Source organism: Silurus meridionalis, chromosome 18 (genome assembly GCF_014805685.1).
Source record: "Silurus meridionalis isolate SWU-2019-XX chromosome 18, ASM1480568v1, whole genome shotgun sequence".
Taxonomy (NCBI): Eukaryota; Metazoa; Chordata; class Actinopteri; order Siluriformes; family Siluridae; genus Silurus; species Silurus meridionalis.
The window spans coordinates 3,335,869-3,354,592 of record NC_060901.1 but is presented as its reverse complement, the minus strand read 5'-3'; the positions used below and the strand labels follow the sequence as shown (position 1 = coordinate 3,354,592).

Below are 18,724 nucleotides of genomic sequence, written 5' to 3'. Positions count from 1 at the left end.
AGCTCAGGTATGTAGGAGAGGGGGATAACGCTTGAAAGCGGTCAAAGCTGTAATTAGGTAACTGACTGAATTCTAAGAATGAGACAGGACAGGAGTTTCTTATGGGAAATCAAAAAATAATGGTCAAGGTCAATAAAGGGGTCAGACATAGAACATCTCATACTGTAGAAAATGCAGAAGCTAATAAATATTGAACCTGTGAACACTAGATGGTCTGAATTGTGAGATTGCCATGACTTTGCAAGCGCAACTGAATTTGCACAGATTGTGTAAAAAAATCCGACTAAACCATAAACATGATCCAAGTCAAGGATGCCAGGAATTCATCTTCTTCTTTCGGCTGCTCCCATTAGGGGTCGTCACAGCAGATCATCCGTCTCCATACCACCCTGTCCTCTACATCTGCCTCTTTCACACCAACTACCTGCATGTCTTCCTTCACCACATCCATAAACCTCCTCCTTGGTCTTCCTCTTTTCCTCCTTCCTGGTGTCTCCATCCTCAGCATTCTCCTACTGATATACCCCATGTCCCTCCTCTGCACATCTCCAAACCATCTCAATCACACCTCCCTTTCCTTGTCACCAAAACATCCTACATGGGCTGTCCCTCTAACAAATTCATTTCTAATCCTGTCCATCCTCATCACTCCTCCTGTCTTTTACTCAAAAGGATGCAAGGAATTATCATTTTTAAAAAAGAATGGTTCACTAAAGCATGAGACATCATCTTCACCACATGGATTGGCCACAGCAGAGTTCAGATCTTAACCCCATTGAGAATCTTTTGTGTCCTGGAGAAAATAACTTTCACTCTTCTATGAAGATGTTCTACTAGATTTTGTGTGCTAGAGATGATTTGTGTTCATTCAGTTACAAGGGTGTTAGTAAAGTCAGGTACTGATGTAGATGAGGTGAGGAGGATTCCAGTTTATCCCAAAGGTGATCAATAGGGTTGAGATTAGAGCTCGATAGCTGGAGATCTTCCACTCCAACCCATGTAAAGCATATATTCATGAAGCTGGCTTTGTGCACAGGAGCATTGTCAGGCTCATGTAAAGGTTCCGCATCTAAGCACGTCTTATTGGAGTCCTCTAACGGTACAAAAATTAAACCCAAGCTCATAAAACAATACATATATTTGCCATCTCTTTTGACTATCTGTGTAATCTGGATAAATCTGAAAACTGCGTTTTTGTCTAAAAACATTGCACATTTTTAATTGTTTTCCAAAAGCTGCTCATCCACAACGAAACGTCTGAAAATTCTTACGTCACTGTACTGCGCAGGAGCAAAACGTAAAACGCTTCGACCTTCGACCCGACGCAAAAACTGCTTTTTTTCAAATGTATTCACTTTGGGGGGTGTTTTCAAAAAGCTACGTTTTTCGTTGACTGAAAGCGTCTCGTGTGGACGGAAGGCAAAAAAACCCAAAAAAAACAGTCCCTTTCCTGCACCTATTTGGCCTGCTGTATAGATTTAAATTCATGCCTGGGGAATACAATTTGGGGATCTTACTTCTACTCCTCAGTTAAAATAGCTTGAAGTTAAACACTACAATAAAACAAAAGCACACAGACATTCCTTGGAGATTCCTTGGAGGAAGCTATAATTTTTGCCGACATCCCAGTCACCCCGCTTGCCGCATTGGTCCTGGCTGCCAGAAAAACCATGGAAACGAAGGTACAGCAGGAAAGTATTGTGGTATCGACGTAGATACGCGGTGTTCGAGACTCACTTGCGTAGCACGGCGATCTCGTTCTCGATGCTGCTCTCCTTCCCCTTCAAGGCCTTTTTAGGGATGCACTTAACGGCAAACATCTTCTCTGTGACTCTCTCCTGAGCCAGGACCACCTCGGAGAACGCTCCCCTAAACCAAAGAGAGAGAGGGGAAATAAAATAGATTTGTGAATGCTGTTGATTAAAACAGAGCAGGAACATCACATAGATCCCATCCTACCAGTGTCGGTTCAGTGGGAGGAGATGTCATGTCATGGAGTTATCTCATCACGGAGAGATAAATAAACACACTCTTCCCTACCTCTTTTAAACCAACACACACACAAAAATGAATGAAGCAGACTTTTTTTTATCTCCAGCTGTGACGAAGACGAAGCTGTTTACACAAAAGTCATCATCCGTACACTGCTTTTTTTATTATCCTGAACAGATCCTTCAACCTCCATCCTGATTTCCTAAATACACACCCCATTCCTGAGCTGCTATGTAGCTCCATCTCACTCGGTCTCTCTGTGTGAATCCAGCTATATGAATTTATCCATAAAAAGAGAGCGTTTAATGCCATTAATACGGTTCTTTCTTTGTGTTTTTGAAGAGGGGAGAAATACTACACAATGACACGATCCAGCATCACCCTATCATTAAGGCCTGAAATTCTGACTGGAAATCAAAATCTCTACAAAGATATCCTCAAGTGAAGCGAAGCTGCTGGTGTTATAAAGTACTCAAGTATTCTCATGAAGTAAATTCATCAATCTAACGACATGGTAAAAGGAAACATCACATTTCCGTCAGAATCACATTTTCCTATAATAATGACAATATGACAATATGCGTGAGAATATTTCTTGCTAAATAATTACATTTACTAATAAGAAGTCAAATATGTAGATCTGTAAATCACCAACATTTGCTATTAGCTAGAAATGTTAGCTACATGATGTTGCTGATGCTAGTCTAGCCATGCATTAGCAAAGAAAACACAATAACAGAACTCAGTAGTTCAGGCCACTGATCAGATGGTCGGCCATTTGAAGGGCTCTCGATTAATGAATTCTCCTTTAAAACCCCACAATGCACCACAATACCCAGAGAGCATCAAAACGTATTAAGAATGACTCATTGAAGCCTCTGAAGAAATGTATTAGCATTGTTGGAGCTCAAAAATGATGAAACTTTTTTTTTTTTTAATGGGAAGTGTTCATTTATTTCTAATCAGTAGGTCAGGATCATGAGTTTGCATCCCAGCATCACTAAGACGCCACTGTTGGGCCCTTAAACAAGGACCTAAACCCTCAGCTGCTCAGATGGTTGTAAGTCACTTTGTCAAATGCCAAAAGCATGAATTCATGCACACAAGATACTGATTCGCATCCTAGGGAGCTAATAAGATTCCAGAGTTACGATAGATCAACTTACGATTTTTCCGTATCTTAATAATATTAAAAATGTCATTTTCGCACAATGCGTTGGAATGCTGCTAGGATGTGCGCATGTGTCCTGCCTTTCTACTCTTCCAGCTCCGCCCTTCACTCCTAAAAACTGGCGCTCATCCACATGATATATAGTTTATTTACTATGGTAGTAATTGCTCCGCTTTTAAATAATGCACTATTATTTTTTAGATAACCATATTTCACTATACTACCCCATACTGATCAAAATTCTTTAAGACTCCAGGGTACGCGAGGCCATGTCTTGACTTTTCGAAGCTAGATGGATTTCCTGCCTTCTAGTGAGCTAAAGAAGACGCCTCATGTTATCTGGAGTGTTTGGATATATACCGATATACCGATATACCGCACACAGCCAATGATTTGAGATTCCAAAACGGTAGTACAAATTGTGGGAAACTAAAGCGTGTGTTTATTCTTAGTAATGTAATTCAGGGGAAGTGCGAGCAAGCATTCATTCCGGCACCGATGGAGCAACGTATAAATAATAGTTATGTAGTATAGTAAGTAATGAAGAACAATCACGGCAGTATTTTCCAGTCCTGCATCTGGCTCTTGTGAAATTGCTTCAGGCTGCTGTAGAAACGATATCACGGGGCTAAAATGCAGAGTGAGATTATGCATCTGGGTTGCAAGTGCCTTGGTGACATTTATAAACATCCATTTACTGATAAAGCTTTGGGGTGGTGGGGTGGGTGGGATGGCTGCATGGCCTCATCAACCATCTGTCATGCCACGTAAAAGCTTTATAAAAACACCGGAGAGCCCAGAATTAAATCCGGACATTAAGTGAATATTTATCTGGACAATCGTGGTCGTTGCTATGCTACATGTACTGCGACACACCAACAAACTCATCAACATGCCTGGATACATAAAGGCTCCTGCAAATATATTTTACACACAAACACACACACACGTCAAACAAACCATAAAGACTATTGGACGAGTGACAAATCCTCTCCTGAAATCCTCATTAAAATGCTAAAATGCCTCCTCCATTGCGTGCTCTCTCTTATGCACGGACGGGGATTTATGTGCACGCGTGGGTGAGAGCTTTGAAACCGGCTCCTTGTTCGGAAAAAAAAGAAAAACGCACACTCGACCACAGACGAAAAAGTGACTACAATGATTACTCCATATGGACCCGACCAACATCTGACACACGCAAATGATGAGATCGGTCAACCGGCCTCGATCCATACACTTATTTATGATCAATAAAACCCATGAAGTACCTACATGCCACCACTGGCAGCCACAATGAATTTATCTACAGCTTTAATGTCCATAATTCCCTTAGACACTCACACAGAGAAAGAGAGAGAAAGAGAAGGGAAGAGCTAGCATGATTCAACCATGGTTTCATTCATGTTGCATGAAAATGAGGAGACAAAAGGGAAATAGGGTGAGGGGGCGAGCGCTGGAGACATGAATGAAGCACATGAAGAAAGAACAGCTTAATCCACTCAGTGACATTTTCATGAAATACATGAGATGGAGACACCATAAATGCCTTCTGGGCAAAAAAAAATTAACATTACCATCCTACGTATCAGATCGGAGTACTGTATAATCAGGGTTATAAAGTATGAGGGAGAGGGTTTGGGGTTCTGAGTGTCTGAACCCTGTTTAATCATCTTCGGATTTAACCAAATTGTAATGGTTTTCACTAGAAATGCCATCATAAACCACCATGTCTTAACCATTACAACCATCCCAGAATGTTTTCCATCACATACGAGCTGGTCACAAAAAGATTCATGTCTTACTTTTGTAACACGCCAACAGATGGCAGCACATGGCTGCACGCACAGTCACAGGGAGCACAAACCTTCATAAGTCAGTGTGCCAAAACACATCGTCCTGTGAACATCAGGAGCTGTACAACTGGCGCTATTCTAACCTGACCACGTGTGTTACTACGTCTGTGATTTCATCATGGACAGCGAGTAAGAACAAAGAGCAAACATGACATTCTGCGTGAAACTGGACAAAACTGCCACAGAGATGTTTGACATGATTTAGCAAGTTTACTGTGATGCTGCAATGAGGCGTTTGAGGTGTTTTGAGTGCCACGCCCACTATAAGAGCGGAAGAACATCACTGGAAGATGACAAGAGATCAGGAAGACCTTCAACAAACTCAACCCTTGAAAATGTCGAAACCATTTGGCAACTTGCGCATGATGATTGTCAGAGAACAGTCCACAACATTGCTGCCATTGTCATTGCGTCATACGGAACAGTCCAGGGGATCCTCACGTGTGATTTGAAAATGCTTTGTGTTGCTGCCAAGTTCGGCACCAGGCTGCTGACCCAGGAGCAGAAGGAACACCACGTTGAAGTCTGTCAAGAACTCTGCATGACTGGCTTTCGACCTTCCTAAGTTCTCCCCCACCACCACATTGGCTTCCTGTAGCTGATGCATGGGATTTGAACACTGATGCTCAACAATGAAGCAACAAACAGACCTCTTAGCACTTATCCCTCCATCCTTTACCACTGATCCACTCATTCCTCTATCCTCTACAACTGCACCACTGATCCCTCCATCCTCAACCAATGCACCACTGATCTCTCCATCCTTTACCACTGCTCTACTGATCCTTCTAACCTCTACCACTGCTCCACTGATCTCTCCATCTTCTACCACTGCTCCACTAATCTTTCCATCCACTACAACTTCTTCATGCTTCCTCCACCCTCCAGCACTGCTTAACTGGTCTCCTTATTTCTCAGCTTCTGGCACTGAGGTAGTTGAATGAACTTCCGCCTGATGTCCAAATAGCTGCGTTGCTAGCAGTCTCAAACCAGGAGATAACATAGCAAATTTGCATTTTCTTACTCAATTTCCTCTTCCAAATGAGTTTTAGAGGTTTCAACAAGACGTTTCATGTCGTACATACTAAGTTAGCCGACTAAAATTCCTCTCATTGCAGTAAAGTAATTAAAAAAAGATCACAAAACCTCATGTGAATTAGCTCTCGTCTCTATATTTAAGGCAGTGCTAGCTCACTTTTAAATTTGTTCCACACATGATATGACTTGTGTCATGTAGGATTCATTTGTCGGTTTCTTGTGTTGCAGCTTAAAAATGTAAATACATTTCATCTATTTGTCGACCGTCATGTGTTAGCTTATCTTCCTACTAACTAGTCGTTTGCTAGCTATATATTTTAGCATTGTTGAACTTATTGTCGTCTTATTGTTAGCCAAGCAACAGTATTTATATAATTTTTTTGTTTCTTTTCTCACCAATATTGGTTTGGAAAGAAATTACCTTTGCTAACTAGCAGTTAGCTAGCTGCCACGAATGTAGAATTTTGCTAACAGCCATTATCGGTAGCTAATGTGCTAATCTCTGAAAATGAAACGTGGTCTCTACAACATCTGCATGCAAGTGTGTGTGTGTGTGTTTGTGTCACATTGTTGAGAAGTGCATTGTAAAAAAAGCCCTCATACTATAGTACAAATCAACAGCTCTGCTTCATTAACACAATGTGAGAGGAAAACTAAATGGAGCTAAAGTGGGAGTCACGCAGTGACACACACACACACACACACATATTTCTGAGATACTACTTGAATTCTAATGTGTATTTTTTTGCAAATATACCCGAAAATCATGACACAGCTCTTTTTATTACAGTTATACAAATCGCCCAGCCTTGGCCTGGATGTAAAAAAACGAACTAACTGAAACCATTTAGAAGCCTATCGTGTAAAAATATTTCAGTGATAATGCAAAAGAACAGCATTAAACGCTAACAAAATACCACACACTAAAACTAAAACAGGACAAAACCCATAATACCAACATACAAAAAGAGTAGCGGGTTTGCGATTGGTGGCTAAACTGATTAGCGAATTGTTAACATATTTTTCAGGAAGCACCAACAGTGTGTATGTTTGTTGAATATGAGCTAGTTTCTTCCAATTTATTGCTAGCTATTTGTAAAACCCACTACTTATAACGTTTTACACACACATATACACACATACACACATACTGATTTCTTATTTTCTTTTGCATGTTTGTCACACTTTAATGTTTCAGATCATCAAACTAATTTAAATATTAGTAAAACATACACAAGTGTACACAAAATGCAGTTTTTAAATGAAGGTTTTTATTATTAAGGGGAAAACTAAATCCAAAACGTCATGGCCATGTGTGAAAAAGTGTTTTTCCCCATCAGTTATTAGGCTTAGGGGCAAACACTTTTTCCCACATGGCCATGACGTTTTGGATTTTGTTATCTTTTACTAATATTGAAATTAGTTTGATGGTCTGAAAACTAAAAATCAGGAAGGGGGGCAAACACTTCTTCACACCACTGTATATATACATATATAAATATATATATATATATATATATATATATAAATATATATATATATATATATATATATATATATATATATATATATATATATATATATATATATATATACACACCACCAGTCAAATGATTGGGCATACCTTCTCCTTCAGTATTTTTTTTCTTGTTTTTTTTTTATTATTTTTAACATCTTGCAATAATACTTAAAATATCCAATAATGAAAGAACACATATGGAAATATGTAGTAAAAAAAAAGGGGTTTTATATTTAAGATTGACCAAAGTAGCTAAATTTTTGCTTTGATGAGCTTGGCCCACAATTCTCTAATTAGATTCATGGGGTAGTCTACTGGATTGGTTATTCAAAAGGGGTTTTGAGTACTTGTTGGCTGCTTTTCCTTCATTCTCAAACCATCTTAATTGTATATAGATTGCGAAGGCCAGGTCATCTGATGCAGCAATCCAAACCTTTGACTGGTAGCAATCAGGCTCTGAGAGATAAGTGATGTGTTGTCTAGTTTCATAAGAAAGACGATGGAAGAGAGTACTAAAGACATTTCTTTCAGCCTTAAAATGTTTTATTCTCGACCACAAGAATGCCGCCATGCAGAAGTGGCTTTTTAAAGCCACTACTCTGTAGCGTGGCTACTTTTTAATCTCCCTCGAGTGAATGTGTAAACAGCGTTGTACCTTGTTGTCGTGTTACATTCAGCTCTGATTACTAGGTCACATGTAAGCAATTATGTTATACCAGGGGTAGAGCACAATAACAGCAGGCCTGGTTCTTTTTTTTAATAAAAATGAAAAGAAAAAAAAAGAAAAATAAGCATTATTTGATATTTGTCCATTTACATTCGATTTACATTATTAAAGGGACAAATAAAATTGAGACACCTGACCTTTTCCAGCCAGATGTGCTGGATGCCCACAAGCTGGATGCCCACAATTGTATAGAATGTCTTTGGATGCACTAACATTCAATTTTCCCTTCACTTGGACACCTAAACGTGTTTTCTTGCTCAGTGGAGCTCAGTGGTGGTCACTATACAGCCGATCTGTCACTCACTCTAGTCTTCATATTTAGTGGTAGATGTCCGACTTGAAGTCACCCATTAACTCCGGGTCGCTTCGGCATCACAGATTAAACCGTAATCTTCCAGACATTCAGTCTTCTCCAAATGTGCCTGCTTTTATAAATGGTATCAGAAGATGCCTGAGTGTCATCATGCTCTAGAAGCACCACAGAGCTTCCATACTTCCTGTCTGAAAAAGAAACTATGGACAGTAAATATTGGGAGTTGCGACCGGTTTCTGCCTGAACTGTAGCCTTATTTGTGTCCCCTGTCTTCAAACTGTGCTTATGTTCTTTCTCTGTCATACAGTTCATATGGCTTTGTATGGTAATGATCAGGGCATCAGCGTGGCAGTGACAGTCAGAGTGTAGCTGTAGAAACACGTCTCGGATTAAGCCCATATTGTACAGTCGTTTGACTTTGTACTCAAGGTCATTCCAGGCATACAAAATGTAAATTCAGCCTTCCTACTGTATGTTTACTGTCAATTAGAAGTGGGTGAAATAGCTAAAAAACTCGATTCTCTATTTAAAATCAGTCAGTTTTACATTCATACACAGACACAACCAGACACACACACTGACACACACACACTCCGTGAAATGAAAACATGACCGCATTTTCCTGCGCACTGTTTGAAAGCTACCCCTTCTGTCTGTTGCTAGGGAACCCTGCAGTGGTAACTGTTGCTTGCCCTATTGATCTCGCTGTCAAAATAAAGTATTGCATTGGCTTTCGTTAAGGCTGAGGCTGAAAACACACACGGCTCGAACGTGGAACGACGACAGCGTCAGAGACGGCCTTTTCACACACACAGATTACTGTAATTTCCCCCGAGTAGCTACGCCAGCGCTCGTCTGACGGCAGTGATTTGGATAAACATGATCTCAGGCGTGCGCTGTGTAATCGAGTGTGATTCACATCAACACCTATGATGAGGAGTTCAGAGGCTGGACGGCCGCCGGCACAGAGGGAGAGCGTGGGTGTGTCTCCTGGAGACTCCTGATCAAAGCGGGGGGGTAGGTGGGGGTTTGAAGACGTTTAAAGACACATGGACACGCTTTCCTGTGCATGTGGTGGGAAAAGGCGTGTGTCTTGTAAAATACATACATGTTTGTGTGTGCATGTCTGTGCAGGTGGTGTGAATGTGCATGTTTACCTGTGTGTTTGTGTGTGTGTGTGTGTGTGTGTGTGTGGGTGTGTGTGTATGCATGTTTGTGTGTGTCTGTAAATGCACGTGTGTGTGCAAGTTTGTGAGTAAAAATCTTTTCGAGCGTTTGCATGTTTAAGTGTGTGTGTCTGTGTGTGTACATGTTTGTGTGTGCACAGTTTTTTGTTAGTGTGCGCATGTTTATGTGTGTATGTGTGTGAAAGAGAGAGAGATAATTGGACAGGGTTTTTTAGAGACAGAACAGCATCATGGGTAATTACTATGTCTGTGGTGTCATATCCTCGCCGGGTCCCATGACATCGCTCACTGATTATTGGCTTTGGATCAGTTGTTTCCATGGTAATGAGAGGCAAGCAGAGATCGGAGCAGAAGATTAGGAACGCGATAACCTTGTGGCAGAACGAGGAGCACGTCTGCACACGGCACGCCTCTCCGTTTCAGCTCCTCCACGGGACATCATCATCATCATCATCATCACAATCCTTATCATCTCCACCATCAACATCATCACCAACGTCATCTCTCTCAGAGCAAATCCAGTACATGAGGAACTCAAGGATCAAACCTCTCATACACCCTTCTTTCCTCCAAACACACACACACACACACACATACACACAGTCTGGTTTCCTGTGCAGTGAGAAAGTGATTTGACTCGGAATCGACTTGCTGCAGGAAGTTTGTTTTGGCCTTCAGCCGTTTGTGGGTTTTTCCCTGTTTACTTACAGCTCAGAATATCTCAGACAGAGTGACCTTCAGGGGTTTTACACACACTGACCAACAAAGAGAAGAACACGGTATGATACTGATATCACGATAAATTATACTTAAGGAAAAGAAGGAAGGAATAAAGAGAAGTTAATAAGCAACCAAAAGGTAAGAAGGACAGACTGTGAGAACGAAGGAACAGAATGTAATAAGGAAGAAAGGACGGAAGGTAATAAAGAACAAAAGGTAATAAAAACATCAAGGAAGGAACAGAACAAAAAGGCAATACGGAACCAAGGAAGAAAGAAACAGAAGATAGTACAAAGAGAAGGAAAGAAGGAAGATGAAAAGAAAGAAGGAAGGAAGGAAGGAAGAAATAAAGAAAGTAATTAGAAAGCATGGGAGGAAGGAATAGAATTTCATAAAGAGGGGGAAAAACATAGGATTTCAATAGAAAGAAAGTAACATAACGTAAGGTAATAAGGAAGTATGGGAGAAAGGAGCAGAAGGGAACAAGGAGGGGAAGAAGGAGAGAACAGAAGAAAAATAAGAAATAAACAGAACATAAGAAAGGAAGGAAGGAAGGAATGAGAAGAAAACGTTAAAATGAGAAATATAACAAAAAGTAGCACCAGGAGTTAACACCAACAACTTCATTATTAGTAGAGAAATGGCACACACACACACACACACACACACACACACACACACACACGCACGCACACACTCAGTCTCTCTCTAATAACTATCAAAACTCATGAAAATGTACATCTTCTGAAAAGCAGCAGAACATCTGCAAACATCAGCTTGAACGTGTCAATGCTGGGAGGCACCATGTTGAGAAGATGATGAGCCCTTTCACCACTGCAATGCTCTCGGCTCCACCTCCGCCCTGAAACACCTCACACACCTCTACCCTGGTCTTCTCAAATCGTGTACTTCGTCCCATGACTTAACACGAGTAAAAAAATGACTAGTTTGTGTGTGAATAATTCAAGTGGGTGGGAGTGTGTGTGGGTGTGGAAGGGGGGGAGGGGGATTGCAGTTTGGGGGTTGGTGGTGGACGACAGATGACGAAGGTGTTACAGGCTGCTGGCTTCTCATGGCACACATGGCAGAGCAGCAGCAGGATTGACAGTGACTCAGCAGTCAGCCAGTGCTTCCAACACACACACAAACACACACACACACACACACACACACACACACACACACACACACACAGAAATATGTATGTAATTGTGGACATAATGATATAAGCTCAGGTCTTCTGCTCCTGTTTAATCTCAACCATCTGACACGCACTGTTTATAAGTGCTTTAACATTTAATGCTATACACTTTCTACTTTGTATTTGTTTGTGTGGGTGCGTGCTTTTGTATGTGTGTGTGTGTGCGTGTGTGTGTGTGCAAGCACAATAGATTGCACAATGTAAAAGCCACAGGAAGTCTGCTCACTTGCTCTAACAGTGCACCTGCAGCCTGGAGAGAAACAGAGAGCAAGTTTGTGTGTGTGTGTGTGTGTGTGTGTGTGTGTGTGTGTGTGTGTGTGTGTGTGTGTGTGTGTGTGTTTAAGGGGGGGCATGAATGAACACACAGGACGAAGCTCCATGGTAACTCTATTAACATTTGATCAAATCAGAGTCAGACTGAGTGCTCCTGCTGCTCTCTGTGTTTTAGACACATAAACACACATGCACACACATGCACACACACACACACACACACACACACACACACACACACACACACACACACACACACACACACTCAACCTTTCACACTACATTTCTAACACAACAGAGGCAGTGCACGACTCGCTCGTTTCCTCCTGGTTTTTATAGTGAACACGTTCACCACCTCCTCCCTGCACCACACACACACACACACACACACACACACAAAGCTCTTATAGATACACACTCTGATCTTCCACATGCACCAGGATTTATTTATTGAGCTTCATACACATCCCAGGCGTCTGCAGCTCTCCTTGAGTTACAGTTAATCTCATTCAACACTCCTGCACCAGCGCTAATGTCCTATCAGATCAACACAGACCAGAGGAGAGGGGGAGAAGAGTGGAAGAAAAGAAGGGGGGAAAATGATAGGAAAGAAAAGAAAGGAAACAAGAAATGAAGAAAGGAACAAAAAGAGAGGGGGGATAGAAGGACAGAAAAAGCAACCAAAAAAAGTGCAGAGAAAAGGGAAAGGAGGAAAAATTAATAAAAAAATTAAGGGAAAGGAAGATAGAAAAAATAAAAGAAGATGGTGGAATGGAAGGAAGGAAGGAAGGACAGAACATGGAGGAAAGAAAATAGGTAGGAAGGAAGGAAGGAATGAAGAAGAAAGAAAGGGAGAAAAAAGCAAAAGGAAATTAAAGAAGGAACAACTGAGGAAATATTATAATATTCAAAGACAATTACAGAGTTTTGCATTGTTGCAGATAGATAGATAGATAGATAGATAGATAGATAGATAGATAGATAGATAGATAGATAGATAGATAGATAGATAGATAGATAGATAGATAGATAGATAGATAGATAGATTCACATTCATCCCAAAGGTCTTCAATAGGGTTGAGATCAAAGCTCTATGTTTAACTCCACATATGGCTGGACAAGTCAGGTGCAACAGAAACATCCAGGTTCACATCCAAAATATGAAGCTTCTGAAAAACATCCTTTCTCAGCTATAGGAACTGCCAGCAGCGATGATGCCTGAAACTCAGATTACATCATCTCCAGCTAGATTTGTTAGCAGCGTTTTTTTTTCTTCAGCTGCTGAATATCAGTGAATCAGCAGCTTATCTTCATCGTCCCACAAGCTGCCCTTTTGCTCTCTCCGCGACCACCCCGCCCCTTCCCCCTTCCTCCGTCTCTTTCACTGCAACTCTTTAGATACCTATTTTGAGAAAGTTCTACCGCACAACCTTCTCTCAGAACGGAGCTCTAACGAGATTGTTAATGTGAACGTCTTGTAAGTCTCAGTTAATGGGGAAATTAGTGCAGCGTGTTTGATGCCTCCATCCTTGTCGTAGATGCAAAGAGCTAATGACCAGGGACCGCATTGTGACTGTCACAATTTTTTCCTCTTAAATTCAATTATTTTCCAAAACTATTAGAATATTTCAGAACTTCCCTGATGATGATGACACCAATGGCACCCACGGCAACGATGATACTGATTGCAACCACGACATGGATGATAACACAAATGACACTGACGATCACACTAATAACAACCAGAACAACAACGATTGTGCTGATGACGACCACGACAACAACGATGATGACACTAATGACACCTACAACAATGATGATACAGATGACAACCATGACGATGATGACTGCGGCGATGACGACCACGACAAGAATAATGATAACGAATAGTAAACACCAATGACAACCAGGACAACGATAATGACAATGATGACACCCACGACAACAACAATAATGATATCGAACCACGACAACAAAAATGATGCCACTAACGACGACCAGGACAACGATCATGATAAGGATGACTACCATGATAACAATGATGACAACGATGGCACCCATGACAACAATGATGAGGACACCAATGATAACCAATGATACTGATTACGATTATGGCAACGATGATTGTGCCAATGATGACCATGACAAGAATATTGACCACCAATGACAATCGCTACATTGACGATGATGACTCCTATGACAATCAGTAAAACACTGATGGTGACACCAATGAACAATGTCTGATGATGGCCATGACAACGATGACTCAGAAGACAACCATAACAACGATAATGATGTCGCCAGTGACAACTACAGCAACAACAAACGACAGAATACAGCAAGCAGCAGCTGTCCCAAAAAAACACCCAAAGTGCCATAATGTTAACTGGAAATTCTTTAAGATTGGTGGGAACTGCCTAAAGGAAAGGAAAGAGAGAGGAAAAGAAAACTACACTGCTGATACGAATAAAAATTAAATCACTGCTTGGCACTGGTAAAAGACGTCTCAACCCCACCGAGCCACGTGAATCGGATTCCTGTTCAAATCAGATCACGTTAGACCGAAGGACGAAGAAAACCTGTCAATCATCGACTTCCTGTTTGAATACTAAACACACGACTCATTTCTATGACGTTAAGCCTGTAAGAGAGACGTGTCCGTGCACTGAATAAATATATGCTGCGTCTTTCTGAGCTCATGCGAAAAGAAAACTGTTGCCTGGGAAAAAAAACAGGGTGTGCGCAAACGCTACGCTGTCAGAGCGTCGTTCTGCATGTAATCTGAAGTGTCAATCAAAATATAGAAAGAAAGAAACCTCTCCTTTTTCCCCCCTCAACCTTTTTTCTTCCTGTAAGAGCATTTTCACACACGATCACTCATGCCTGAACCTCAAATTGATTCTTGTTTTCGGGCAAAAAAAGGCATCATCACAGGTTTCAGAGATTCTTTTCACACACATCAAACACACAGCAAGTGCCTGGGAATTGACAGATGACCAGAAAATGCTAAAAAAGCCATTTAAGGAACCCTTAAGGAACCTTTAGGTATAAACAGTGAACGTAGTGAACTCACGGTGCAAATGGACTCGGGTCAAAGGAAAAAAACAACAACATGAAAACAGCCTGAGGCGATTTTGACTGCCAATCCGGGACAAGTTTCAAAAAAATAATAATAATAAAAGCATGACGCATTGCATTGCTGCAAGTCTGAACATGGATACGTGTAGGCTTTTTGGTAGGAATCATATGGCTGTGTGTGTATTATGGAGGTACAGAGCAAAACAAAGAGTATAATATTATGTCCGGTTTAAATGAAAGATGATGGCATTAAACATTCGTGGATTCCTTTGGCCGAGGCTCCTAAAAAAACGATGGTCCTGGTATTGGTCCGGTATTGTGACCAAAGACAGTGTCCAAAACTTAGGAAATTAAACTAAACTACTTACTAAATTTAATTTAATTTACACAACATTGTGCTAAAATGTAAATACCAAGAAACCAAAATGAGCTAAATGAGCTTCTAATAGTCAGGAGAAGTTGTACCAGAGGTCTAGGTTTAGGTTTTGTTACAGTCTAGGTGTTCCTTCATTCGAGAGTGGTGAAGCCACACCCACTTTACCTAGATGACATCACAACGAAGTGACCGTATAAAGTCGGGTTGGAAGCAGGGATCCGGGAGCTCTCTAGCTGATGCTCGATTTCGTTTGGTGATTCTGTTTTGGTGTTTTGTATTCGTATGATCGACTTACAGACGGGACTTTCGACACGTTTTTGCTTTTCGATTTGCTGCCTTTATGTATATGCTTACCGCAAATTTGCTTGGCAAAACTTCCATCCCAATTTGGCCTCTTCTTTTTCTGAGACCGGGTGTTTTTCATCACACACAAAAACCACAATTGCAAGAGCGTGATTCATCTTGCTCCAATTGTTTACCGCTAGCACATGCTAACCTGCAGTGTAGCCTACGTTTCAACAGGTGACATCATCGTAAAGTCTACATTAAAAGGTGCCCAAACGTTTTCCAACGCAGGGCCAAAATCCTACTTGATTGAGGGCAATAGACCAAAGGTGAATTTTGCATGGAAGTATGTGCGCCACTGCCTCGATCTTTCTATGATTAGCTGTTCGCCGAGTGTCACAAAGCCCGTACCCTGATACAACACGGCCGGAGCGAGAAGCAGAAAACTGAGCTGAACTCAAGCGTCGCGGGTTCAGTGTCAGTTTGAAAGTGAACGGATGTTAATCCAACCAGAACACTTTCATTTCACACACACACACACACACACACACACACACACACACACACACACACACACACACACACACTTCCAGGTCTTGTGTTGAATTCAGAATCCAGACAGAAACATCAGAGCGATCTTCCTACAAAAGAAAGCGCATGCTGGAGCTCAGGACACCAGCAAAACACTGCTGGACCTCTGACAGAGACAGGAATGCTGCTGTGGATGGAAAAACAAGTGAAAAAGAAAGATGGAGGAAAAACAGCTCGCTGTGTATTGTTCATCAGGCACCTGAACCCCATTCATGATTTTTCTGCAATGTTTACCATTTTAAATTTGGAGACAGGATGTTTTTGGATGTGGGAGCATGACATTTTCCCTTCAATTGAACTAGAAGGCCCAAGTTCCAGCATGACAATGCCCCTGTGCACAAAGCCAGCTTCCTAAAGATCTACTTTACCTGCTGTAGAGCTCTGACCTCAACCCTAATGAACATGACAAATTGGAATGCTGACTGTACCCCAGGCACAATCCAAAATCTAGTGGAACATCTTCCCAGAAGTGTGGAGCTTGTTATAACTGTGGAATAGGACTTTCAGAAAGCACTTTCCAATCTTATGGTCAGGTGACCACATTAACGTGCTTATAAATGCAATGCAGACTGTCCCTTTGTCCCTATTAGTTTATTCCTGATGAGTGAATCAGTTGCCACAGTGGCAAGAACTACTACAACTATATCCAACTATATCTGGTTAACACTAAACATCCATTCATTATAGTTCAATTATTATTGTGGTTATCAACTGTTCACTACTGTTGCAACTGCAAGTCATTTCAGTCCAAAACCATCTTCATGGTTCTTAAGTTCATGTGGAACCATCCTCAGCAGTAGAACTGAGCAACTATGACAAGGGCCAAACTGTGCTAGATGGCCGTGCTCCAGGACCCCCAAGAGTGGCAGCTTGGCGATGCTGAGGCTTGAACCCCTGACCTTTCAATCAGTAACCCAGAGCCTTAACCTTTGTGCTCCCACCTCCCTGCCGGTATGGGCAAAAAAATGTGTTTTTTTGTTATGTAGCTTTATGTTGTTTAATGTAGCACCAGGGTTCTGGAGAAACGTTGTCTCATTTTGCTGTGTACTGCGTCCTCTATATATGGTTAAAATGACACTTGAATTGACTTGACTTGGTGTGCTCACTGCCACACTGCAAAAATTGGTTTGAGTAACTTTTGAGAAGTGTCTGTAGGATGTGCTGCACAAAACAGTCCAATCCATGGAGGCTCAACCTTACACGGGTTAAACTCACAGGATTAAAGGATCTGCTGCTTGGCCACTTTGGAGGTTTCTACAATTCAAGAAATCCATCTGGATGTATCTTGTAAGCTTTGCTCTCCTCTTCTCCAAACTATCCGTCCAGTTTTCAATTCTGTTCCCTTTTTTTGTGTATAAATTATTACAGACCTGATAAACACTCTCCAATCGATCTCCATGTTGAAGCTGTCTTGAAGGTATCTCAGGAACATCCATCATCAGAAAGGGCAGATAAACAGCCGATGTGATCCGCATATTGATGCATAGCCAACGATTCTATACATTAAAGATACATATGAAGCAGCTATCGATGCGATGTGATACAATTCACCCCATTACGATTAGATTTCAATTCAATTCGACACAATGCAAAACGATGCAATGGGAAAAATACGACGCTCTGCAATTCAATATGGTACAAACACTTTTATTTCTTTGGTTCAGACAGATGGCAAATCATCCATTTACTTAAGTGCCTTCTGACTTCTAAAACAAGGCCCCTTTCACACACACGCCTATAGTGCAAAAAAAACCCAAAAAAAACAGAAAAAAGCTTAAATAAAACCAGACGTTCTTTTCCTGTTGTGTCTGCAGGAAGTTGCAGCTCTACCTCTGCCATGTCAATCTGTATTCTATGTCAGTGGTCCCCAACCCCCAGGCCGCGGACTGGCACCGGTTTGTAGGTCAATTGTTTCCGCACAGAAAGAATACATAACTTACATTATTTCCGTTTTATTTATGATCTGATTCTGAACAATGTTTTATTTGGGAAAATTACCGGATTCTCTCCCTCACATCTGTTTATGACTCACTCTTGAAGCATGTCAAGATGCTAAAAACGCAGACTTGTATCTGATGCACACTTTTTTAAATCGATGAATCACATTGTTAACTTTTATACTCTCTTCACCTCCACTATACTCTTACTGTACTCTTTCTTTAGAATCACCCCTACACCATTTCTCTTTCCATCCACACCATGATAGAACAGTTTAAACACCTCCAATGTTCCTGGCCTTACTCCCTTTCCACTTGGTCTCCTGAACACACAACATATCTACCTTTCTCCTCTAAATCATATTCGCTCCCTCTCTCCCTTTACCAGTCATAGTACCAACATTTAAAGTACCAACCCGAACCTCCACTCTCCTCCACTTCTCCTCTTCCTGCTGTCTCTGTA

General features: G+C 41.2%; 1 protein-coding gene across 1 annotated transcript in view; it reads right to left on the bottom strand.

Annotated features, from left to right (window-relative positions):
- Positions 1-18,724, bottom strand: part of camk1da (calcium/calmodulin-dependent protein kinase 1Da) — a 59,228-nt gene that overhangs the window by 25,960 nt on the left and 14,544 nt on the right. Inside the window, exon 2 of the mRNA XM_046872569.1 lies at positions 1,738-1,869. Within this exon, the coding sequence (XP_046728525.1) occupies positions 1,738-1,869 (132 nt within the window). The remainder of the gene's footprint in view (positions 1-1,737; positions 1,870-18,724) is intronic.